This window comes from Monodelphis domestica, chromosome 1 (assembly GCF_027887165.1).
Source record: "Monodelphis domestica isolate mMonDom1 chromosome 1, mMonDom1.pri, whole genome shotgun sequence".
Lineage (NCBI taxonomy): Eukaryota > Metazoa > Chordata > Mammalia > Didelphimorphia > Didelphidae > Monodelphis > Monodelphis domestica.
In genome coordinates this window covers 114,115,194-114,132,987 of record NC_077227.1, presented here as the reverse complement: position 1 = coordinate 114,132,987, position 17,794 = coordinate 114,115,194, and the positions used below count along the sequence as shown (strand labels likewise).

Here is a 17,794-nt window from a genome sequence, read left to right as displayed (position 1 = left end):
CCCAGAACTCTAGTGGGCACCAAAAATAATAATGACAACTGTCAGTCTCATGAGACTCTGCCTGTCAGACTTGGATTTCAGTGCCCCTCTGGTGCATGCCCCTTCTTGCCCTCAGTACTGTCCTGGGTCCTGTTGCTGTGTCTCTGGATTGATTTCACTTTGTTAAAACCGTGCATTTGCCTGTCTTTCACAGATTTCTCCATGTCTCCTCAACAAACTGGAACTAAGTAGTGGGGAACAGCCCAAAGCCCTGAACCAGTTAGAGAGGGTACTGCTCTTTAAGAACCTCAAGGTCTCTCTCTCTCCCTTTCCATTCCCTTCCTCTTCTTTTTTTGCAAGCACCACCTAGATCCCAGTCCTTTTGTGTGAAACAAAACTTCCCTTTCCCTGGTAACACAGCACGGCTTGGGGAAGGTGCATGGAATTGTTGCTTTGCAATGTTGGGAATCTGCCTGGGGCAGGAGGAGAACTAATAGAGAAGGGTGTGGAAGTATGCACGACCCTGGAGAAAGAGAACTATCCCTGTCATATACCTCATCTTCTAAGGAGTCAAGCGCTGATATCACAAGAGAAATGAGAAAGACCTCAAAACAAAAACCACTTCTTTCTGTCCTTCCCTTTCACTGTCATAGCTGACAAAGGGATCCTTGGCAACATTCCTTGATTCCTTCCTTCTAATTAGGATGGGTTTGGAGGAACTTGGCAAGTTATTAGCATCTGAGCCATCTGGGGTGCCATCAAGAACAGTCTTTCTGGGATGTAGGCTACTGAGAATTAACAGAGTGGTGCCAGGGGATAGTGAGTGCCCTAAACTGCCTCGTATACCTGATGTCTTTGGATAGTCACTCTTTCCTTCAAAGCATAGATATGAGGAAACAAGGGAGAATAGGATCCAAGTTGAAGAAACATTGTGTCATGTCTTAGTTTTCTTGTTTCCTTGAGCAAAAGGGATAATGTCTCAATTCCTTGACTAAAAATATACCCAGTTGAGGTGAAGTACTTGAGGTTGTAAAGAACTGTGGAATTTTGGTGGGGTTGACCTGAACCACAAGCCTATTTTCTCAGCATGATACTGTCTCTTGATTGCCAACTGGTATGCTTGCTCAATCCTGAGTGCCATCTCCCTCAACTTTCCAGACTTGGTATGTAGCCATGGTTATTAACCTTGGGCCCTGTCATTTTTTTCTCTCAAATATCACACTAACCTCTGGAAACACAGAGGTAAGCAGGTATAGTAATTTGAGATTCCTTAGCTCCCTCAAATCCTGAGGTGAATAATATCACTACCATTATCTCTTAGGACCTTCTCCTTCTGCTATTAGAGGATTTCATTTCTCTCTCTTCCCCAAAGCAGGTCAAGTGAGAAGAAATATCTTCTTTTGCCAAGAATTATCCTTATTATGTTTTTGTTCCTAGAATCTTTCCTTAGACCAGGCATTTATTTCACCACTTAGCTGTTAACCCTAAGTACGTCCCAGCACTCACCCCAGGTAGATATCAGAGGGGCTTGTAGAAGTAGGTAGACCTGAAATTGTAGAGAACCCAGAAGAAGGCAGGGTAGTGTAACATCTCACTGTGGGAGTACATGTCAACATGGGCCTCTGGCATGATGGGAGTTTACTGGAAAGAGATAGACCAAGAAAGATTAGGCCAGGACTCTAGTACCTTTTAAAGATCAGTGGCAAATAGATTACTAGTCCTCCCTAAGCAAACTACACTTGGCAGCTTGTCAGTACAGCTAACAGGATCTTGATTTCTTCTAATGATCCTTATGCTTCTTACTGTAGGAGTTTTTTCTATTATCCTCTGGTTCTCCTGGGAGGGAAATCTCCTCACCTTACAGAAATGTTCAAAACCTAAAGGTGTCTTTCAGAGAGGCAGGAAGGCATTAGGGGTCATGCACTCCATAGAACTGGGGGCTGTTTCCCAAGTTCATTTTGGAATTCACTGAGAAGTCATTTTGGACCACCAAAATGGTAGGGAAGTGGATAATCTGTTGTTTCTTAATCAAGCACATTAAGCCAACTTTAAGTCAGCCACTTCACAGCCCTCCTAAAAAAAGAAACTGTATATGCCCATAGAGGAAGATTGGTTGCCTTGCCCAAGGTTATAGGATCCCAGATTTAGAGTTGAAAGAGACCTTAGATTCACCCCCTCTTGTTTGATATAAGAAAACAGAACCAATAAAGTGATTTGCCTAAGACCACATAAATGATATAGGCACTCTTACTTCCAAATCCAGTATTCTTTTCATTAGTCCATGCTGCCACAGCTCAGGTGTTCAAAGGCTTTGGAAAACTAGAGAAATGAAATCTAATGGGAGTGAGGAAGGAACAAGTCAAGGATGGCATCATATTTTCTGCTCAGTCCTTGGGAAATAGAAAAAAATGGTCTCTCCAATTTCATATTGATAGGCTCTGGAGAAAAGGAACTGGAGGGCCAATCTGAGAAATTTCAATTAGTGAGTGAGTGAATCAGTCTGGTGCTGCATTTCCAGAGTGGGTAAAGTTTGAAATAATGGAAGCTTCTAGGGTGGGGAAGAAATGGGCCTGGATAGAATAAATTATTTCATTGTGAAGAGAAGATCATTAAATCTAGAAAATCCCACACTAAAGCAGCAATCCATGGCAATCAACAGGCAGCAAAGTTGGAAGTCTAAAGTTGAAAGGAGGCTATGAGAATAGTAGTTTAGCACATTGGGTAGCTAACAGGATGGAATGAGGTTTAGGGAAATAGATGTATGTGATTTTGGAAAATGTAAAACTACATTGAAAGAGGCAAGGTAGGGTAATACAGAAATGGTGAACTGTTTCATACATTTGGGATTGGATGAATTTGTTGTCATGGGGCACAGTCCCAGCTGGTATGCTGTTCCATTCTTTTTTTTTCCCCATGTTTATTTTTATTTATTTTTTCCTCTTTTTATTTAGAATATTTTCCCATGGTTACATGATTCATGATCCCCCTGCCCCACTCTTTCCTCCCCCTTCCCAAAGCTGACAAGCAGTTCCACTGGGTTATACATGTATCATTGTTCAAAACCTATTTCCATGTTATTCATATTTGCAGTAGAGTGATGTTTTAACATCAAAACCCTAATCACATTCCTGTCAAACTACGTGATCAATCATATGTTTTTCTTCTGCATTTCTGTTTCCACAGTTCTTTCTCTGGATGTGGATAGCGTTCTTTCTCATAAGTTCCTCTGGATTGTCCTGGGTCATTGCATTGCTGCTAGTAGAAAAGTCTATTACATTTGATTGTGCCATAATGTATCAGTCTCTGTGTACAATGTTCTCCTGGTTCTGCTCCTTTTGCTCTGCATCAATTCCTGGAGGTCTTTCCAGTTCACATGGAATTCCTCCAGTTCATTATTCCTTTCGTGCTATTCCATTCTTACAAAGAAGAGATCCACTAGCCAATCCCATGCAAAAAGCCAGGGACTAAGGAGAAACAGTTGCCTAGGGCCAGAAATAGAGAGCTCAGAGAGACATTCAAGTGGAAAGAGTGGGTTCACATCCTTTATGCAATAATTTCCAACCTCCAGAATCTCCCCAGGGTTGGATTCAATAGGACAATTGAGGGAGAAAAGCTCTGAAGGTTCTGGTGATTGGGCCTGGAGAATGACTCCTGGCAAGGTAGTCACTAGTAGTTATTTCCTGACCCCTTCTGCATGCCTACTCCATGCATTGTATAGTCTGAAACAGACTTCTGCTAGAAGGCCTTGATCCTATTGTTGTCTAAGCCAGTCTTCACTAGAGAACTATATAAGAAGTATCTGGAGTGCTTTAATCCTAGTTCCAAGAGACTTGTCTGACTGATTGGAGAAGTTAGAGAGTGGAACATGAGAATGCCCAGGTGCTAATGAAACTTCTGACACCCAGCTCTGACTATAGTCTCAAGCTTTAGTCCAAAAAACAGGTTTGGGATGGGGATTGGAGGCCCTTTTTTCTTCTGGCTTCGGAGTTCTTCAGACTTGAGTATTTGCTGAAATCAGGCTACCTCCTTCCACTAGTAGACTGCTGGGCTAGCTTGTTAGGTATGAGCAAATACATTTGGAAGAATAGTCAGATTGGAAGGATAACAATGATATACTGGTTTAAGTGGTTCTCACTTGGCCTTGGGTGGGGAAAGGATGCTTTAGGATGCTTCCTGTGGTCAAAGGAAGGGAACTGAGCAACTGAATCCTTGCTCAGATGACAATTCAATGGAGTATGATATTTACAGCTAAAAATGAGAGCAGGAGGTATGAGTGATTCATCCAAATGGAAAAAGCAGAAGAGGTCTCCACGTCCACCACGGCATGTCAGCAAAGTCACAGAGTCACCCACTCCCAATGGAGCTACCCTGTCCTCCAACTTTACAGGTAAGTTTACTTCTAACTGAAGCTATACTTTAGCCCCAAGTTTCTGGATTTCTCTTGAACAGGAGAGCATTAGGTGATGGCTACTACCAGAAGACATTTTTCTAGGGCTAGAGGCATGATAATAACCATGATCTATATGCTGGGAGCAGATGTTTCCATTTTGATCAAATAGGGTATAAAATCTCTGGGTTTCTATGTGCTTTACAAGTTGTATAGTGCACACTAGTATTCCATGGCCCTTCAGCAACTCTGCAATAATTTTTAAGGTCTTTTGTTCCAGGGAAATCCTAGATATCTGTTCTGCTGAGACAAGTTTTCAAAGAGTATCGAGATCAACACCTAGACTAGAAAGTGAAAAGGATGTGACTTTTCCTTAGCTTCTGGAATTGTTGCATTTCTTCTCTTTAAGCATATGCTCATTTTCCAAGGGACTCTCTTTGGCAGGTGCTGTGTCCTTCATTGAAGCCTCCATGCCTATCTCTTCCACAAGTTCTGAAGCCACCTCCACAGCTGTTAGTCCTTCAACTGACAGTGGCCTTGACCTCTCCTCCCAGACCACATCCAAGGAAGACCTCACTGACCTGGAGCAGGCAGGCTCTCTAGGACCCAACATAGCCATGGTGCCTGTAAACAATGAATTGGGCTCTCCTGAATTGTCTGATCCCCAGGTATAGTATATATCAAGGCCCCCAGTTCTCTCTTTGAGAACTGGCTGCTTTTTTTTGGCTCTTTGCATTCCTTTCCAAGCCAAGGCTAGTAGAAAAGGGCTTAGGAAGCTCTCTCTTCTGGTGGTTCAGTAGATAAAGCACCAGTCCTGAAGACAGGAAGACTAAACTAAGAAGTTCAGATCTATCCTCAAACACTTACTGTGTGACCCTGGACAAGTCACTTAACCTCTGTTTCCTTATCTGCAAAATGAGAATAATCATAGCACCTATAGTTGTTCTGAGGATCAAATGAAATAATAATTATAAAATGCTTAACACAGTACCTGGCACATTATAAGAGCTTTATTTGTTATTTAGTTGTTTTAGAATTTTCTGACATGGTTTTGCCATTTCCTTCATTGAGGAAAATTTGTAGAGGGGATTAGAATAGCAAGTGGTTAATTGTGGAAACTGAGTGAGCCACACTGACCCCATTTTGTGAGTTAATTCTGGAACTAATTTAATTCCCTTTCTGTTCAGTTATGACCCTAGCCTAAATTCTGTCCTATGATAAAAGTTGATTTAATTGTAGGAATTGGGAGAAGGCTTTATTGCATTGTTTTAACTTAGCTTAATGTGGCTAGGAAACTGGACTAATTGAACCTGCTGTTTAAGAGACTCTTAACCAAGGACGTAGGAGGTTATATTGACAAAATCAGATTCTAAGACTGATGTGAGTTTTCTCATATTTGTATATCTCCAGCAACCTATGTGTCTTATCTGAAAACTGGCCCCATACTGATGAACCAGTTATTGTTTCCATGTTCCTTAGATTTCTTATAGACACTTGGAGAGACATGGTACACCTCTTCCTGAATTCAGAGACATGTACCTGTTCATTCTTATGCTCCCAACTTGGAAATTCCTTAATCTTTCATCCACTTAGAAATCAGATTACCTAATATTATATTTTTCCTTTTAATTGATTGTTTTTACTGTATAAAATTCTGTCTCCCCCTGTATTTGGGATCCAGTTCTAAAATGAGGAAGGGATCTGGTCCTGATTTGTTGGGCATCTGGCATGCATTGCTTAATAAATCAATATGCTCAGAAGATCAGATTTTGTTTCCTCGGTCATTTCAGGGGGTACAAACATATGGTTGCTGAGTAATAAAAGATGCAACAGCTCTGAGAATCCTCCTTCAGTCATTTCATCTTTTACTTCTCCAGCTCATTTTGCAGATGAGGAAAACTGAGATAAGTAGGGCTGAGTGACTTGCCTGCAGTCACACAACTAGTAAGTGTCTGAGGCCAGATTTGAACTCAGGTCTTCCTGATTCCAGCACTCTATCCACTGTGTCACATAGCTGTCTTAAGAACTATATAAATGCCAACTATTATTACCTCTCCATTCCAATAATATTTCTTCAAAGGCATGGCTTACAGGAAAAAGAGAAGAGTAGAGGAGAAAATGTGAAATGAATTGCACATAGTAACCCAACCACTTATAGTGGCAGAACTAGTACTAGAACTCTGTTGACTCCTAGTCCAGTGCCTTTTCCACTACTCTGCACTATATTTTGCTATCTCTTAATGTTCATTGCCAAAAAGATCTGGGTCCAGAAAGAATATCCCTATGTATGTTCTAAAGGAGGACATTTTTCTTAGAACTCAACCTTTTAAGATTAAGCTTCCTGCCTTCACTGGACCTCCCTACTTCCTCTATACCTCTTCATCTTAATGCAAAATGAAGGGTTTGTCCTAGATAAGTTTTCACTTCCATTCCATCTTTTAAGAATTCTATAATTATGTGCCATAGCATGAAGTGTCCCAGGTGGAAAAGGTCCAGTCAGCATCTGTGGAGTCCATCCCTGAGGTATTAGAAGAATGTAATTCTCTAGCCGACCATTCAGATTCAGCCTCTGTCCATGACATGGACTATGTCAACCCTCGGGGTGTTCGTTTTACACAGTCCTCTCAGAAAGAAGGTAAGTGCTGTTAGGTTGATTCTTTTTCTTCTCACCCTACCTCCCCAAACTCTTATCTATCAAGGTGCCCAGGAAGCTCAAGCATTTTAGGTGATTTCTACCAGCTGAGCTAATATCTCTGTCCATCTCTGCTTTATTCCTAAATTTAGGAATTTGAAATTGTTAGGGTATTGTTATCAGTCTGTAGAATAAACTTGGGAGAATCAAAGGAAAAGCACTTTTCTTTCTGTAAAAACAAAACAAAACAAAATAACTTTTGTTGATGCCTTGTTTTTATATCATATCTTTTACTTCATCTATTCCTTCCTTTCTCCTACCCAGCAAGCCCTCTCTTGAAACATACATTTAAAAAAGAAAGAGAAAAAAGCAATTTGTATAAGTTCTTTAGCAATCATTGTTTGACTGGATTTGTCCTGTATTACTAGAAACTCTCTAAGGGGCTAATTATTTTAAGTTCTTTGTTTTCCCTCCTTGCCTTCTCCAGGAACAGCATTGGTCCCCTATGGCCTCCCTTGTATTCGTGAGCTCTTCCGCTTCCTCATCTCTCTTACCAACCCTCATGACCGACACAACTCAGAGGTCATGATCCATATGGGATTGCAGCTACTGACTGTGGCCCTTGAGTCTGCACCTGTGGCCCAGTGCCAGACTTTGTTAGGCCTCATCAAGGATGAAATGTGCCGTCACCTATTCCAGGTGAAAATGGGGATAATTGAAAGGGTGGGAGACCAAAGTTTCACCAGCACAGGTGATCAGTCCCTCATGACAATAAGGTTGGGGTAGGGAGTTCTGGGAATGAGATGTTTGGGTTATCTGTGAGAAAGGTAGATAAGGCTTCCTTCCCTGCCTATTGCCCAGCCAATCCAGGGTAAAGGTTCTCTAGTCTTCATCAGTAAAGCTAGCACAAGGTATAAGATATGAGAATTACCAAATATAGGTAACTCTTTAGAGACCTGAATTTAAAGTCAAGCCTTACTCTGACTAAGCAATGGCAGATAGCAGAAACTTTATGGCTTTTCCTGCTTTTTTCTCTAGCTGCTAAGTGTGGAGCGACTAAGCCTATATGCAGCCTCTCTCCGAGTATGCTTCCTGCTCTTTGAGAGCATGCGAGAACACCTCAAGTTCCAAATGGAGGTGAGTCATCTGACCATACTGGAGTGAAGAACATAGGGTGCTGAAACTGACAGCTTTGCTCTTCCAGAGGGTGGTATTCAGGAATTTGTAGTTGAGTCATTGGCCATCTAAGGTAGAGCTCATTGTGGGATACCTATCATTTCCCTTAGGGAGGGCATGGTTCCAAAAAAGAATCAAGGGACTCATACAGTAAAATAGGGACTAGGGTGGTAGGATGGGGGACCTCCAGCTTTGGGACTAGCTTGTTTATCTAGCAGTCCCTTTTAAGCCCAAGTGGGTTGCAGGAAGGAACTGAAAGCAAGACTAGATCATATCCCCTGATAATCAGCTCATTTGGAAAGAAATCTGGCAGCTTTGGGCTGTGTAAAACCAGAAGTTGAAAGTCAGGCTTCATTCCTGTGTTCCATGATGTGTTCCTGAAGTTTGGGAACATATGTGAGGTTCTCTTAGATGAATTTCCATAACACTTAACACTCGGCCTCAATGAACAGTATATTGCTTATCTGCTCCTTCCCTTCTGTTTATTGTTTCTTCTGTCTTTCTATATCTTTTTACCTTTGTTCTATTCCATTGGGAATCCATGATTGCTGCCAGATGTACATCAAAAAACTCATGGAGATAATCACTGTGGAGAACCCTAAGATGCCTTATGAAATGAAGGAGATGGCACTAGAAGCTATAGTCCAGCTATGGAGAATCCCCAGTTTTGTTACTGAGCTCTACATAAACTATGACTGTGACTACTATTGCTCCAACCTCTTTGAAGACCTCACAAAGCTGCTGTCTAAGGTGCTGAGGGCTTATGTAATGGCTTCCATGAGCCTTTAGAAGGAAAATATTGAGGAAGGGGAATTTGTATGTTGGTTATAGCACAGAGAGGGAAGGACAAGTAACAAAAGGTGGAAGGAGAGTTTGCTAGGGCAATATGGGAGGTTTTAGGATTAGAAAATTTTATGCCTCTGTGTGTGTGTGTGTGTGTGAGAGAGAGAGAGAGAGAGAGAGAGAGAGAGAGAGAGAGATGGTAGTTAAGGAGAGAGAGACAGAGACAGAGAGAGAGAGAGACAGAGAGAGAGATGGCAGTTAAGGAGAGAGACAGAGACAGAGAGAGAGACAGAGAGAGAGAGAGAGATGGCAGTTAAGGAGAGACAGAGAGACAGAGAGACAGAGAGAGATGGCAGTTAAGGAGAGAGAGACAGAGACAGAGAGACAGAGAGAGAGAGAGAGAGAGAGAGAGAGAGAGAGAGAGAGAGAGAGAGAGAGAGATGGCAGTTAAGGAGAGAGACAGAGACAGAGAGAGAGACAAGAGAGAGAGAGAGAGAGATGGCAGTTAAGGTTGTATTAAAATATAGAGTATTTTCCTCTATATAAGGTGTAGGAACCTTGGAAAGTATGTTGGATCAGTATCTTAGCTTTCTCTGTTTGTTTCCCAGAATGCCTTCCCTGTCTCTGGGCAGCTTTATACAACACACCTGCTCTCTCTTGATGCACTGTTGACAGTGATTGACAGTACGGAGGCCCATTGCCAGGCCAAAGTCTTGAACAACCTCATCCAGCAGGAGAAGAAAGAGGCAGCTAAACCCAGTACTGAGATGATGGATGGCACGAAAGAAGTCAGCAGCAGTGAGAGGCCTTTTTCTTTCTTAGAGCCCTAGGCCCCAGTACCATTAGCTCCTTGCCCCTGCCCTACCTTACCCAGTATTGTATTTTTAGGGTTTGAAACTCTGAACTCCCTACTCAGGCAAAATGGCTGTGCTGCAGTACCCATATCTCATCCTCCCAGAAGTCTCTGACTTTCTGTGTTTGGTATTCTTTGACTCAGCTGATATGGGCCGTTATATAATCATTTAGAACTTGGGCTTCTGATTCTCTGGGATGCTTCCCCATTAGAAATTGTTGGAACCTCCTTGGCATTGGAGCTCAAAATCTAGTGGAATACTCCTTAGTTCCTCTTTGATTTCCTTCTGAAGCTCTGCTCTACTGTCCTCCCCCTTTGCTGAATTTTTCTTACCACTTTTAAAGAAAACTACTAAGGACTGCCATACCCTTATGATTTTAAGGTATTTACAAAATCAAACCTAAGTCCATTTCAAGGAAGAAACTTGGTTCCATGGTCAACTCTCTTTACTTATGATCATGTAACTATGAAGCCACTTGGAACTCACTGGTTCTCTCATCCCCTGGTATCTTACTTTACTGTACCCCAAGCTACTGCAGACAAATGCAGACTGAATCCTAATTTCCCTGCCTTTTTACAACCAAGTGAATGTAAGAAATTATTTTAGTTACAAGGTAGATAATAAAAAGGTAATGCAAAAGGTCTAAGAAATCAGACAATATAACAAGTGATCTGACCAGTACTGAGCTGACTGGTATTGCACTTACTTTTAGAAATGAGAATAGAATACTTCTAATCACTAGCTGACATTGTTAATCAATGAGGTAATGTACATAAATTACTCTGCAAACATTAAACTACTCTCTAGTTAGGGATAGGCACTCTACCTGGGATATAGGGAAATCCAGGTAAGGAAATTCCTTTTCTCTGTAGGTTTCTACCTTCTCAGTAACTCAAAGACTTAGAGAGTTTCTAGAGCACTCAGAGATGAAGTGATTTGTTCAGGGTCACTCAGCCAGGATGTGTCAGAATTGGCTTCCTGGCTTCTGGTCTGACCCTGTTCATTATACTAAGCTCCCTCCACTCTGAATGTTAGCTATTATCATTATCACTCTTGTTATTATTGCTCTTCACATAGTAGACCCTTAATAAATGCTTGCTGACTCAACATGCACTGTCATACTATCTTGGATTCAAGGAAAGTCACAAACCAAGATTGCATTCTTTCAGCCTCTGGTTAGAATGATGGAGGCTCTTTCCAATAGTTTCTGTGATTAATGTTTCTCTACCCACAACCCTCTCCTTCTCCTCCCCACCCCAATTTCTGGCTTCTTCTGTTTTTCCAATTGTTAGTATTTTAAATTTGAACAAATATGATTGAGTACCACTAGTTGATTCTTTCCTTCATTTGGGCATTTACTCAGACATGTTTTACCAGTCTTCCCTTAGCTCAGTGTGGGGGGAAAAGGTAAAGGAAAAATCATATCCATATTCATTCAGACAGCTTCCCATCAACCATAAAAGAACAGTTCATTCAAAAATTCACTTAGAACTCTGATTCTTCACACTTTTTCTCTCACCTACAGGCAGTGAACAAGCAGCCAGTGATGGAAAACACCCAGGGACAAACCCCGATCACCCAGGGCTGCATCCACCTGGGGGAGGGCAGTTGCTGACTGAGCAGGGAAAATTGGGCTGCAGTGACCTGGAGGAAGGTGGTGATGCAGGTGGTGGGTGTTGGGTCCCACAGGGCTTTCTTGGGTAGAGGACTTCTCAGGAACATGCAGAGAGAGGAAGAAAATGTTTGTTGATTGATTGAAAGAAAGAAAGAAAGAAAGAAAGAGCCTGGAAATTCTTTTGCTGGGGCTTGTCTGCTCACCATCCTTTCAAACTCATGGAGAAAGGGAGTCCCAGATCTCATGGAGTTATCGTCCATGGTTCTGAGGGCTGCTGTAAGGGCTTCTTTACATTTTCCATAAGGAAGGCAGTATTGGGAAGAAGTAGCTGTCTAGGAGTAGCACATACTTGTGAGAACTGGGAGAAGGAAGAAAAGGGAAAAGTGATTGGTTTACTGAGCATTGGAAAAATTAAGTTAGAAACAATAGGATTGTAGAAAAGAGTGTTTATGTAGGTAAAATGATGAAAAGTTATATCTGGATCCCAGAAGAAAAATAGAAGAAATTAAATCAAGAGGCCTGGAGGGAACCAAGGAATCCTGGAGGAATCTTAAGCTCTCCCAAGGGAACAAATCAATTCTAGGGCCTCAAAAAGGGAAGGAAAGGAGGTAGCTCATTGTGTTCTCAAATTCTTTTTTCTCCTTAGCTGACAAAAAAATTCCCCGGAAGCCACCTCGGTTTTCCTGCCTCCTTCCAAGTCCTCAGGAATTGATTGAGATTAAAAGCAAGAAAAAGGTATGAAAGTCAGTTATGCTCTGTTCCCAGTTGTTCCTTGGATGACTTTTGTCTTAAGGGTTCCCAGAGGATTTGGCATCTCATACAAACCATTAAAGGATACTTGTTAGTCTCCCAGATTATTAGCTGGTCAGGACTTCAGTAACCTTTTACGCCTTCTTCCCATTTCTGAGACACCTGTGGGTGAGCACAACAACTAGGATTAGATTATTTGCCAAAACCCAAAGCCTAGCCCTTCACTGATGCCTATAGAAAAGGGTTAGACTGAATTGGAAGAATGAGAGTTAGTGAAAATAGTAGGAACTCAGGTTGCTGATATTATCTTGGTCACAAAGAAGGTTCATTGGGTCATTTCTATGATTGTAGGAGCTACAGGGAATTGACATTTATTCTGGTGCTTTAGTAAAGTTCATGTAGATGTTTGTGCTTTTGAGTTTCTTAATAAAATGGAACCTCTTTTAAAACCACTTCTGCCATCTTCTTTATATCACCCTCTTTCCCCCACCCCCAGGTTGCCTGCCTGGTCCCAGTGGCAGACTGGATACCTTTGATTTGTCTGCCCCTGCCTATACTTGGGTAAACATAGACCTGACTCATCCCCATGGCCATCTATCCCCAGCCCTCAACAGGAGGGCACAACAAGGAGGAGGAGTGTAAACAGGTTAGGCTACAGGATGTCATGCAGTTAAGAAAGCCCAAGGGAAAGAGCTAAGACTAGAGATTCAAAAAATTTTTCTTTTGGGCCTTCTTCCAATCCACTTCAAGGGCCACATCAGCTATATTGTGGACATTTATTTTAGCAAATGAAATATTCATTCCACTGAAAGGCATTTGAAGTTAGAAATTAGAAGATGTCCTAGGCTTTGCTTTTGGAGCTCTCTATACTGAAAAGATGGAGTACTACTACCCATTTGAGGAACAAGAAACCCATGAGGGAATAGGAAGGGAGCTAGACCTACCTTCAACGCCTATCCATGGGGCAGATAGTTGACTCAGTGGATTGAAAGACAGGCCCAGAGATGGGAAATCCTGGGTTCCAATGTAGCCTCAGATATTTCCTAGCTATGTGGCCCTGGGGAAGTCCCTTAACTCCATTGCCTAGTCCTTACTGCTCTTGTGCCTTGAAACCAATACAATATCGAGTATAAGACAGAAGGTAAGAAGTTTTTTGGTTTGCTTAAGTCTATCCAATCTGGATGCAGAGGGAATCTAATGCTTTGAGCCTTTTTTCACAGCTACTGATCACAGGCACAGAACAGTTCAACCAGAAACCAAAGAAAGGGATTCAGTTCTTACAGGAGAAGGGTCTTCTGACTATCCCCATGGACAACAGTGAAGTTGCCCAGTGGCTTCGAGAGAACCCTAGGCTGGACAAGAAGATGATTGGAGAGTTTGTGAGTGACCGAAAGAACCTTGATCTGCTGGAGAGCTTTGTGGGGTATGTGAGCACAGCCTCCTAGTCAGCGAAAGCAATGTGGCTTAGAAAGAGGCCATATGAAGAGTTTCTGACTTCCCCCACCTCACTTTTCATCTCAGAGGGATGACTGGCAGATCTTTACTTGAAGCTTTCTCATTTGGGGAAGTGGTTCATTTTGGGCTAGAGGTCCAGACAAAGTTTTCTGTAATTCTCACCACTCCTTGATGTGTTATATGAGGCCCAATTGCCATGTAAATGCAGGATGGGTCAGATATACTAGTTTCCTGTTTCTGTTGAGGCCTTACTTGGAAGTGGAAAGATGAGGGTTCTTTGGCTTCAATTTTGATAGGGTGGTATTAAGTCACTAGTACAGGAATTCTTCAACTTTTTGGATCATGAACCCCTTCAGCAATCTGGTCATATCTCTAAACCACTTCTCATAATAGTATTTCTGAATGCATAAAATAAAATACATAGAATAACAAAAGAAACCAATTATATTGAAATACAGTTATCAAAATATGGAATAGGGGTGAGGAATGAATTTTACCAACTCTAGTTTAAGGACCTTTGCCAGGGGCAGCTAGGTAGCTCAGTGGATAGAGAGCCAAGCCTGTAGATGGAAGGTCCTGGGTTGAGATCTGTCCTCAGACATGTCCTAGCTATGGTCACCCTGGACAAGTCACTAAATCCTATTGCCTAGTCCTTTCCGCTCTGCTGCATTGGGACTGATATTTAGTATTGATTCTAAGTTGGATGGTAAGGGTTTTAATAAAATAAAATAAAATAAAAAGAACATCTGTATAGTGGTGAAAAGTTATGGATGCAAAATCAGGATTTGGGGGCTAGAAGTATCTAATGTTATATTATTCAATGTTATTAATACAGGGAGGAGGACTAGGACTATTTTTCTTGCCTATCCTGGGAGGAACATAGATTAGAAAGTTTGTGGCATATGGAAAGGCAGATTTATTGTGCTACAATCAGGGCTTACTAACCTCATCACCTTTCCCCCCCCATACAGCACCTTCAGTTTCCAGGGTTTACGACTAGATGAAGCTCTCCGTCTCTATTTGGAGGCCTTTCGCTTGCCAGGAGAAGCACCAGTCATTCAGAGGTTACTGGAGGCTTTTACAGAACACTGGAGGGTAGGTTTGTGTTTGGGAAGTGGAGGAGGGAAGATTTGAGGAAGCAAGCCTTTGATTTCAAGTGTAACTGAGAAGCCACGTGGGCTCCCACTGCTATGTCCTGGACAAGCCAAGAGTCTAGTGGCAATGGCCAGCTTTTCTCATGGAAAAGGGGGCATATGCCCCCAATCTAGGGTTGACAGAAATTTTATGTTTTGCCTCAGCACTTACTGGCTTCTATGTAAGCACCAGCCTATGAGTTAGGGGTAGATAGAGATTAACTAAAGAAAGGGCAGAAGACTTGGACACTGATGGTTGTGGGTTTTTTGCTTTTCAGACATGTAATGGCTCCCCATTTGCAAATAGTGATGCCTGCTTTGCCCTGGCCTATGCTGTTATCATGCTCAACACTGACCAGCATAACCACAATGTCCGAAAACAGAATGTACCCATGACCCTGGAGGTGAGCATATAGCCCTACCTAGGCAGGGCTACCCCAGCATTAGATTATGGGGGTGGGGAACATGAAGGTCCTGATATAGAAGGGGAGTGACAGATTCCATCTGAGGTTAAGCCAATTTAGAGGTCACTGTTATGGTCATTCTTCCCCTGAATGTGTCAGATGAAAGTATTATGGCTCTCCTTTCATTCAGCAAACATTTATTAAGTCTTTATTATATACAGAGCACTGGAAGCTATTATATTATCCAAAATACTCTTTACCTTCATGGAGTTTATATACTATTACTAGGAGATCATGACCCAAGTATAAATGTGAATAATGGTGTCATAGGCAGAAACAATGAAGACAGATGGAGGAACAGATTTGGGCATAAGAGTTTAAATTTTGTTTTTGATTAGATAAATTTGAGATTCTAGTGAGATATCCAAGTAAGGCAATTAGAGATAAGGAACTGGAGTTAATAAAAACTGTTAGGATTGAAGATGTAGAGTTGGAAGTCATCTGTGTAAAAGTAATGACTGAGCCTTAGTGAATGAGATTACTAAGGGAAATAGTCTGGAGAGATAAGAAAAGACAGACCCTGGAAGGACACCCACATAAAGGGGTCAGGGAAAGGATAAGGAGCCAGTGAAGAAGAGGAGCAAATTTCAAGGTGGGAATAAAATTAGGATAGGCTAGGATAGGCTAGGATAGGATAGGATAGGATAGGATAGGATAGGATAGGAAGATATCTTTGAAGCTGGAAGTGGGAGGTGGGGAGTATGTAGTGGTACGAAATGGTAACAATATCAGAAGGTAGAGAGAAGTCAAGGAGAACAAAAACTTTAAAAAGGCCATTGCATTTGGAAATCCACAAGTCATTGGTGGCCCTTGAGAATTGAGTTCTGGTAGACTGGTGGGAGCAGAACTAGAGAGTTTTTATAAGAAATTTGGTAAGGGGGGGAAGGGGAGAGGGGAAAAAAAAGGTGATTTTTGTTTCTAATGAATAATGTTTGAAAATGACCAAATAAAATAATGTTTAAAAAAAAAGAAATGTGGTAGTGAATAATAGAAGAGAGATAGGATGGTATCAGATTTGGATTATAAAGGTCACAAGAAGTATTTTTTAGGATTGGGGATTCTGTGGAAAATGAGATAGAGAATTGATAAGGGTAGAGTAGAAAAATTGTCAGACAGTAGCAATAGCCTTGTTGAGATATAGATCACAGTTTAGGAATGAAAACAGCTCAGATTCAGATTTTCACAGCTCCATTGTGTGATTTGGTTTCAGCAGAATTGAGCCATTCTGGAGCTTAAACAGAAAAATCAAATGGGGCTATCCTTGGGAAGTGGTTCAGGCAGTTGATGGTACAGTGAATAGAGCCCTGGGCCTGGAGTCACAATTCAAACCCAAACTCAGATATTTACTAGCTCTGTGACCCTAGGCAAGTATCTTAACCTTCTTATGCTCCAGTTTCTTCATCTGTAAAATGAGGATAATAATTACATCTTCCTCTCAGGATTGTTACAAAGATAAAATAAAATAATATTTATAAAGAACTTTGCAAATCTTAAAGTGTTATATAAGTGCTAGCTATGAGGAGGAGAAAGAGGAAGAGGAGGAATCAGCAATAGCAAAAGGCCACCTGAGTGAGGGATTCCAGGATTCTAGCTCATGGTGCATTTAAGCATCTGACCATGCTGTCAAGGCTGGGTATGCAGGGAAGTAAAGCCAAAATAAGAGAAAGACTTGGAGAATGGTAATAAGGGACCAGAGGTCACAATAAAGATAAAGAGATTTTATATATATAAATACATATTAAATATTAATATAATATAAAAAATAAAGAATTAATAATAAAAGGTAGGAGAAGTGGAAAGAAAGGAATCTCAAAATGGAATTCCAAAGCTCTGATTTGCAACTTTTAAGAAATGGTGAAATTCTGTCCTGATTTGTGCCTGAAGTGAGGTGAAGAGGGAAGTCCACTGGAATTGAGAATATTGATATTATGAGGAGAGTGGACAGAGGGAGCTATTTTGTAAGCACTTTCCTTACAGAACAACCCTGCTAGGGGCTAGAAGTAGTTGAGGGTAGAGGAGGGAGGAAACCCTCATCATTGAACCAAGGGGAGAAACTCATTGAACTGTCCCTAGGAATTCCGAAAAAACCTGAAGGGCGTGAACGGAGGAAAAGATTTTGAGCAGGACATCCTAGAGGACATGTACCATGCCATCAAGTGAGTTTTTAATGAAGAATGTAATATTTATTGAGGAAATTTGGGGGGGGATTGGAAAAATGGGGAATATGGAAGGTTTGTAGCAAGGTATGGAGGAATTTAAGGGAGAGAGGGAATATTGCTCGGTATGGCAAAGGAGAGAGATGCTCCCTGCCAAGAGAAAGCAGCAGGGGTCCGATAAGGACTGTTTTTCGTTGAATGACTGGACTGATGTTCAGCTCCCTCTATGCCCCAGAAAAGATAGTTCACTTATCTGACTGCAAATTCAACTAAGATAGTTTAATAACCAGTTTGGATTGGAGAGGTATGAGGAAAGAGGGACGAGGGATGTCCCTAAAAAAGGTTGGAGCTGAGGCCCGGCCTCACAGGCTGGTGGAGGGTTTCTCCCATGCCTGTCTACTCTATATCTG

At 41.6% G+C, this 17,794-nt stretch overlaps 1 protein-coding gene across 9 annotated transcripts in view; it reads left to right on the top strand.

Moving 5' to 3' along the window:
- GBF1 (golgi brefeldin A resistant guanine nucleotide exchange factor 1) overlaps positions 1-17,794 on the top strand; it is a 141,423-nt gene that overhangs the window by 112,483 nt on the left and 11,146 nt on the right. For 4 of the 9 annotated variants that reach the window (XM_007479116.3, XM_007479114.3, XM_056804756.1 and 1 more), the window contains 13 exons: positions 4,228-4,366; positions 4,811-5,034; positions 6,833-7,001; positions 7,486-7,697; positions 8,037-8,135; positions 8,730-8,924; positions 9,566-9,755; positions 11,337-11,480; positions 12,073-12,161; positions 13,397-13,599; positions 14,603-14,726; positions 15,043-15,168; positions 17,302-17,384. In XM_007479116.3, coding sequence (XP_007479178.1) covers positions 4,228-4,366; positions 4,811-5,034; positions 6,833-7,001; positions 7,486-7,697; positions 8,037-8,135; positions 8,730-8,924; positions 9,566-9,755; positions 11,337-11,480; positions 12,073-12,161; positions 13,397-13,599; positions 14,603-14,726; positions 15,043-15,168; positions 17,302-17,384 — 1,997 coding nt within the window. Of the gene's footprint in view, positions 1-193; positions 293-4,227; positions 4,367-4,810; positions 5,035-6,832; positions 7,002-7,485; positions 7,698-8,036; positions 8,136-8,729; positions 8,925-9,565; positions 9,756-11,336; positions 11,481-12,072; positions 12,162-13,396; positions 13,600-14,602; positions 14,727-15,042; positions 15,169-17,301; positions 17,385-17,794 lie in introns of all 9 variants that reach the window. The other 5 variants (XM_056804777.1, XM_007479115.3, XM_056804792.1 and 2 more) reach the window with 3 other exon arrangements.